Raw genomic sequence first — 7,378 nt, 5'->3', positions numbered from 1 at the left:
TTTATGTCTAATATAAAATTAGTTCATAGATATATTTAATTTTAACAAGCTCGAATCAAGCTCAAATTCGAGCTCAATTGTATGTTTTACGAGCTCGAAAACGAGCCGAGCTCAAGTCAGGATTGTTAAATATGATAAACGAGCTATTGATAAACTAAGCTCGAGCCCGGCTTGATTAACATGATAAACGAGCTTTTAACGAGTCGAACTCGAGCTTTTCACAAGCTTAGTAATTTCAAGACAAGTCGAATTCTAGCCTGAAGATAAAATCTCGAATAAAGCTCAAGCTCGAGCTCGAGCTCTATCAATCTTAAACGAGCCAAACTCAAGCCAGATTATAAAAGCTCGAATGAAGCTCGAGCTCGAGCTCGAGCTTGACTTAATCTTAAACGAGCCAAGATCAAGCCTGATACTGTTCGACTTGGTTTAGATCGTTTACATCCCTATCCGAAAGTATATTACTTTAGGTGTTTTTGTGTCACGTGTTTTTAACAGACAAAAATATAACTATCAGATTACAAAAATTCTCAATTTTATTTAATAAAAAAATATCATAAAATTTATTTTAGAAATTTTTTAACTTATTTATAACTGACATATTTTTTCCACTTTCAAATTATTTTAATTTTCTAAAAATATTTATATATTTTTTCTATAATTTAAAATTTTTAGATTAGATGGTCATATCAATCCTAGTTTTTAAAAAAAAATTTAAAAAAATCATTAATTTGAAAATTACAAAAATTATAATGTTTAAATAATTATTCCAAAGCGACTGAGAGACGGATAAAATAACTAAATACAAACTCGTAACACGTACATCGATACACTGTCTAAAAAAAATATGTTCTGACATAATCAAAAAGATTTAAAAAAGAAAAATGAAAAGAAACACCTAAGTTTAAAATCATAGGCATCATTTCAACTTTTAGAAGATGCAGAAACACGATATAATAGAAGGAAACATTAAGAATCTTAAATAAAACGCAGAGCTATCATATTAAAATGTTATCTTAAAAACTGGCATGTTCTGAGTTTGAAGCTCAAACGCAAATTCAAGGGTAATCGCCCATGAAAAGCGAAGCCATACCGTAAAATATGTACAATTAAATTAATAAGTATCGTTTGTTTGCGGGAAAAGTTGCTTTTTCCAACTCTAAATTCCCCATTGCCCATTAAAAACAAGGTCAGAAGATCACATTCAGAAGGAATCCAAGATTCATACCTGCATTTGTCAATCAAAGCCCATATAAAAAGATATAATAAAGGACCAGAAACTTCAAGTCTCCTTATCCCCCACTCTAGTTATGCTCAAGGATTGGTTGTCCTTTCATATCTTTGCACCTTAACACGCTTTGATGATGGCGAATCAGCTGCACCAGCATCTTCTTCCTCGAGATTTTCAAGAACTGTAGTTTCTGATGCAATTTGCTTCTCTTTTGCCAACTGAGAAGTTTTTCCAGATGCTGTGGCAACATTACTTAGCTTGGTTTTGCTACTATAGGATTCAACTTCAAAATTATTATTTGCAAGAGAATTTTGGCACGCTTCAGCCGATTCTTTTAAAGGGTTCTCACTGGTGACTGAAGCCCCTTTCATCAAGTCCATGCCTGACTTGCACTGCTTCTCAAACATCATCTGAAGATAACGTCCTTGCTCTTCTATTCGAAGTTGTAAATTTCTTTGAATCTGCAGAAAGAATAATTAGGCATCAGTACCTTAGGTACACTGCCTTTTGATTACCGTAAGTGGCTAGAGCAGACCTCGAAACTTATTTCTCAGTTCTGAAATTTTTCAATAAAGCATAAATCCATACCTCGAGTTGTTCATGAAGTCGCTTTTGGACTTCCATTTGCAATCGTAATGCTTCTGTGAGCTCAACACCTCTACTCCAAACAAGAAAAAAAAATGTAATAGTAAGAAAGTTACCACGAAAGAAATAAACATGGGTACACAATTTTTCCGAATGTTGGCTTTATTTGTTATACTTCACATTTTTTATCTAGCTGAAGCAACAATGTTCTTGTCAATTGCCCTTACATGTTGCCTTAAATAAAAATACCAATTGCCAACGTGATCGAGAATAATTCTGCAAGCTAAGCACAATAGAGAACCGTAGGTTGATACAAATGATGTCAGAACAGTAAACCAACGATATGATCCAAATCATTAACACCCTCCATTCACTTCAGACATTCAATTCTAGCCAATGATTTCATTCTTTTCAGACTTCTCATCATGCTCAGGATTCTAAAGAGAATCCTGGTTTCAAGGCCGACCTAACAATCACCACACTTCTTAATTACACAAATTCCTAGAGTGATTAACATGATTCCCACGATTCAAAAGAATATTTATAGTGCAAATAAATCTAAGATTAAAATTGAAAATATCAAAAGAAAGTCGCAGAAATGGTGGTCACTGGTACTAAAGAAACAAAGGGATATGAATTTTCAGAAACTTTGTCACAGATACACTAAGCTCCCATTCAAGCTACCATACTCTGCCCAATATAATTGTAATCTGGGTAGAATTAGCCGTTGTCAACCCTCCATTAATAAAAAAAATTAATGGAAGTGAGAGACAAACAAGCATTCAAAACACAGTAAAGTCGTCGTTCACCAGAATAATTTTACAAAGATCCATCAAACTTACGTTTTTAAATCCAGAGACGAGATTTCTTCAATGGTGGTCATTTTCTTCTCTGCTTCTGCAGGCAGAAAAAAATGCATTGTAAAGATATGAGAAAAAATTACATTATGTAGGGTGACTTCACAACATATATAGTTAAGAGGGGCATAGCATCAACGAAAGGATAGAACACAAGTACTTGTTGTCATCACAAAGTGGACTAGATCAAGGTGATAATACAGAATATTCGGCAAAGATGTACCAATCAGAAAAAATCTTATCAAGAATCATCATGACTAAAATAAACTGGTAGAATTTGCAACCTTCCGCTGGTAAGGAGAAAGAAAGTGTAGATAGGATAATATTGTAAATGAAACAAGAAAGTACATAAACCAGCTCAAGAACTATTGGAATTCTGGATCCTAACAATTAAACATTAAAAAGGCTGAATTTTAGAAATCCAACAACAAATGGAAACCAGTGAACTAAAGATATATACCACAGATGCACACATGCTGAGATAAGGGTAGAACTGGTCACAGTTCGGGTTTGACCCGGACCCGAACCGGACTCGGCCAGTGGTCAACGGGCCTGTTAACCGGGTCAACGGGTTTGACCCGGACCCATGACCGTCCATATGCGGGCCGGTAATGGTTTTCGGATCTAAAACTCGTCGACCCAATGGGATGGTAATATTTTAAAAAAAATAAAACGGATGAATGTCTAATTCCGCATCGGTAGCTGAGATTTAGGAATTTAAATTGATGAAGCACGTGCAAGAAAATTAAAAAAATGCGCGCAATAACAATATTATTTTGCTATAATAAAAGAAGATCGACAAGAAAGACTCCGGGACATAAAAATGTAATATTAGACTTTTTTATAAGTATTATTTGATATATATATATATATATATCACTATTTCTAATATTTGGACATAAAAATTAGGATTGTTTTCACTTGTCTTTTACGTGCCATTTTTTCTATTTTAAATTTTTAAAAAAAAATTAGGGCTTTTTTACGTGCCATTTTTTCTATTTTAAATTTTTTAAAAAAAATTTAGGGCTTAACCGGAACCAGACCCGAGGGTTAACAGCCCTCCGGGTCTGCAACTAGACCAGTAACCATCTATGGTTAAGGGTCAAGACCCGCAGGGTCCAACCATGACCGGCCTGTGGCAAGGTCTAACAGAGGGAGGGACACAAAATCTTTAACTTGAAACCAAGACTCCGCTAAAATAAAGAGAGTAAAAAACAATTTTACTCCCAAGTCATGGATGTCATTTTACCCAAACTACCATTGCCTCACATTTCTTCTACTTATTTTGCTATTGGAACAAGATAATTGATGAAATTACATAACTCACAGGATGAACATAGAAATTGGACCAAAAAATTAGACAGAAACAATGTCATACCTTCTGTTGTCTCCGGTTTGTATCTTGCTGTTCGGTATTTCTGCGTTCAAGAGATCGTATTCCATTTCAAAGTTATCCAATCAATTCAGGTCTGAGAATAAGCAAGCTTGCTGATCCACATACCTGTAGGTGGCTTTTAACATGGTAAATTGTCAAACCTTCCACTTTCATCAACTTCAGGACACCTTTGGGAGTAGCTCCTGAGATAAAAATCAGAATTCATTGGCACGAGCAATAGAATGGGCATATTATACAAGATTGCCTTCATAAGATGAAGAAGAGTAAACCTACTTTCACTTCCACCCAGCTTGTTGACTGCCTCCACGAAGCCCTCATGAAGTTCTGGTGTCCAACGCATTCGCTGCTTTGCTGAAGCAGAATTTGCAGAGGATGATTGAACAGCAGCATTGCAAGTATCTCCTGAAGTTGCTGGAAGCTGTTGAGATGCATGGGGTTGCTGCACCGGTAAATTGGTTTCTGAAATCTGTTGTGATAGCTGCAGCAGCAGACAAAAAAACAAAGAAGAATGAATGTCACAGTTATCCACTGCCTCTGTAGAATAAAAAGTAACTGATGCAAAGAGGAATAACACCAACCATAGGCTCTGGATCTGCAACACTTGCATCAGAAAGAAGTTGACTCCAATCAGATGTCAAAGCATCATTGTCGGTGATAAGCTGATCAGCCCAATCAGGCCAATCATTTGGTTTGTCAAGATCCTCAGATGGAATCACAATGCCATTGTTGTTACTACTATTAAGATGGTTATTCGGGACAGTCGAACTTAATGGAAAATCAAGAAAATCAGGCAGTGAATCCGTACACCAAGACCTATTGCTTTCTCTGCGGTGATTCGACGAAGCGGATTGAAAAACTCCAGAATCAACAGAACGTGTCAATGAAACTGATGTCCCACTATCTATTGATTGAGAAACAAAAGGAGACCGGGGATGTTGTTCTTGTAGTTGGACAGATGAAAAATGAAGATCACTAGAAAATCCTGAAGATGAAGAAAACATATGTCCAGCAACCCCGCTGTTGGAAAATAGTGGGGAAATAACACCTGGACGTTGTTGTGTGAGGGGAGATGGAAGAACAGGTGAAGACAAAGACAGAGCCCCAGATGCCCCACAAATATTCATTTGTCTAGCACCCGGTCTTTGAATCGATAAAGCTGGTCTGGTTTCCATTGTTGGCTTGCTTGAAAGCAACAGAAATTACAATACAACCAAACAGAACCAACTAAGTTTTATCTGTCACCGATTTAACCTATATGCAAGTATACCCATCAAACATACAGCTTAGAGTAAAAACTCACTTTACATAAGATTCTAGTAAAAGTAAATGCAAAGCAAAATTCACCGCAATGCACATTTAATCATATCAAAAGTATCAGTAACAAGATCTTTGCTCTCATCAAGATACAACCGCTATGTGCTCTAAATTCTAAGTGGCTGCTCGTCATATGCATTTTAGTGGTGATAATATGCCATAATGAAAACCTAAAATTGAACTTGTGTGGTCTAGACATGGGAATATCAAATTGAGCGCTTTCGCTGCTTGAGCTTTGTGGATAACTTTATCATTAGATATCCAATGCAAATCATTGGATAAAATCTACACACGTTTTTTTTGTGTTTTTACCACAGTTTCATGGGTTTGAAGTTTTCCTTCAGTCCCAGAACATTCTATTTAATACTAAAATCTGCACACGTTTTTTTGTGTATTTACCATAGTTTATTGAGTGTGAAGTTTATCCTCAGTCCCAGAACATTATATTCAAAACTACCTATAAGATATTAAAAATGGATTTATGAACTGATTCTATCATGCAAAGGACACCCTCACAGTTAATAGTGACAAATGAAAGAACAAAATATCAGATCCATATGGCATTGTCCTGAAGTTCAAAAGGTCCACAATTTTTGTTCCCGAAGCTACTGCCGATTTTTTGTCCAGGAAATCCAGCCCTGAAAATCTCAAAGAGGAAAAACTGAAGAAATACATACCTATAAAGACACTTTGTCCAGAAGCCCTTCTTGCAAACAAACCAACTTAAACAATATTCCTTCTCTGTTGATGACGTTCAAACAACTGGTAAAAGGCAGCTATCTCAAGGTGGTCTAAAAGATATCAAAGAGCATAACTGAAGCAAGAAGCAAAACAAAGTAAGCGTGAGAATTTATGAACCTAACTGTTAACAAGCCAAGGGTTGGAAGGACAGTGCCCGGACTAAAAAATTTACAAAGTTTGTAGATCGGCTTTATTACAAAACTCCTAGCTTATAAAATGTTGTAGCACTGTTATGCAACAATTTTACTATGTTTGGTGAAATACAAGGCAATAAACAACAATGGCAAGTACGACAGAATAAAATTTAATTTTTAAAATGTAGTAAAAGCTCCACTCTCCACTTTCATAAATTTCTTAGTATCTAGCGTATCAATTTTATCCTCCAACTCAATTCATCCCTCCTTTAGAGCTCGTCCTCAAATTACATCAACTCAAAATATATCACGTAAAATCAGTTTGACAATCAAAAGAAAATTAAAACCGAAGGCCGCAAACCAAAACATATTACAAACGAACAGACAAATTCTACCTACAGGACATGCACAAAAGCACCCTACTCATCCAATCATGAATATCAAAATTCAAACACAAGCTCAACGAACACAAGACCATAAAAATGATTACGATATCGATAAAGCCCGCAAATTATGCACAAAAACATATTGGAAATTCTCCAGAAAACAAATCACAGCAAAAGAAAACCAAGCAACGACCTAATTTTTTTTTTTACCTAAATTCCCAAAAGCTAGAGCAATCGAGAATCGAATCTCTCCACTACGAATCATCGATCAATCAACGTCTCAGCCAAAATCACACGATATCAACCGGATAGGAATAACGCAAACGCTATCTACGCCGACGTGGTTGCGCGTGCTTTCACCTGTATGCTCGTGCGGATCTTCGGAGACCAGAAGAATTGAATGGAGACGAGTGCTCCGCTTCGTGTATTCGATTCGGATTTGGCCACTACGCTTTTAACTTTCCCTTCTTCAGGTGCTCGTGCACGTTACGCGCGTTGCTTGGAGCGTATCGATATTTGGCTTTTCCTTGTAGACAAACGCCACATTGACTTTTCCCTTCCACCTTATTCTTATTTAGAGTAAATTGTTATTTATAAAAATTAAGATTCTTGTAATTAGGAGTCTGCGAGGATTCGGTTAAACAGGATTCACCGAATCGAATTCATTCGATAATTTCGTTTTGAAGTTTAAAAATATCGATTAATTCAGTTCGATTTCGATTAATCGAATTATCTGA

At 36.1% G+C, this 7,378-nt stretch overlaps 1 protein-coding gene across 9 annotated transcripts; it reads right to left on the bottom strand.

The window, feature by feature from the left end:
• Nucleotides 1-975: 975 nt before the first annotated feature.
• LOC140841269 (protein PHOSPHATE STARVATION RESPONSE 1-like) lies at nt 976-7,152 on the bottom strand. Of its 9 annotated transcripts, none has more exons than XM_073208558.1 (9): nt 6,852-7,152; nt 6,058-6,194; nt 4,645-5,248; nt 4,340-4,544; nt 4,172-4,248; nt 4,049-4,088; nt 2,656-2,710; nt 1,817-1,886; nt 976-1,689 (listed from the first exon to the last, which is right to left on the bottom strand). In XM_073208558.1, the coding sequence occupies exons 3-9, from the start codon at nt 5,236-5,238 to the stop codon at nt 1,312-1,314; spliced, it is 1,419 nt and encodes a 472-aa protein (XP_073064659.1). In that variant the 5' UTR covers nt 5,239-5,248; nt 6,058-6,194; nt 6,852-7,152; the 3' UTR covers nt 976-1,311. The 9 variants fall into 9 exon arrangements, with proteins under 9 accessions (XP_073064659.1, XP_073064661.1, XP_073064654.1 ...); XM_073208560.1 differs by having other exon boundaries at nt 6,058-6,142; XM_073208553.1 differs by having other exon boundaries at nt 4,645-5,317; nt 6,852-7,149.
• Between the last annotated feature and the right edge of the window lie 226 nt (nt 7,153-7,378).

This window comes from Primulina eburnea, chromosome 9 (genome assembly GCF_022965805.1).
Source record: "Primulina eburnea isolate SZY01 chromosome 9, ASM2296580v1, whole genome shotgun sequence".
Taxonomy (NCBI): Eukaryota; Viridiplantae; Streptophyta; class Magnoliopsida; order Lamiales; family Gesneriaceae; genus Primulina; species Primulina eburnea.
The sequence above is the reverse complement of the archived record's forward strand: the minus strand, read 5'-3'. Positions and strand labels throughout refer to the sequence as shown.

What these genes read in the sequence shown, in the direction of transcription:
- LOC140841269 (XM_073208558.1), bottom strand. Translation starts at nt 5,238, where the DNA reads ATGGAAACCAGACCAGCTTTATCGATTCAAAGACCGGGTGCTAGACAA. An exon ending in ATGTTAAAAGCCACCTACAG is followed by an intron (nt 4,089 to 4,171) that starts GTATGTGGATCA and finishes TCTTGAACGCAG; the next exon opens with AAATACCGAACAGCAAGATA. An exon ending in TCGTCTCTGGATTTAAAAAC is followed by an intron (nt 1,887 to 2,655) that starts GTAAGTTTGATG and finishes TGTTTGGAGTAG; the next exon opens with AGGTGTTGAGCTCACAGAAG.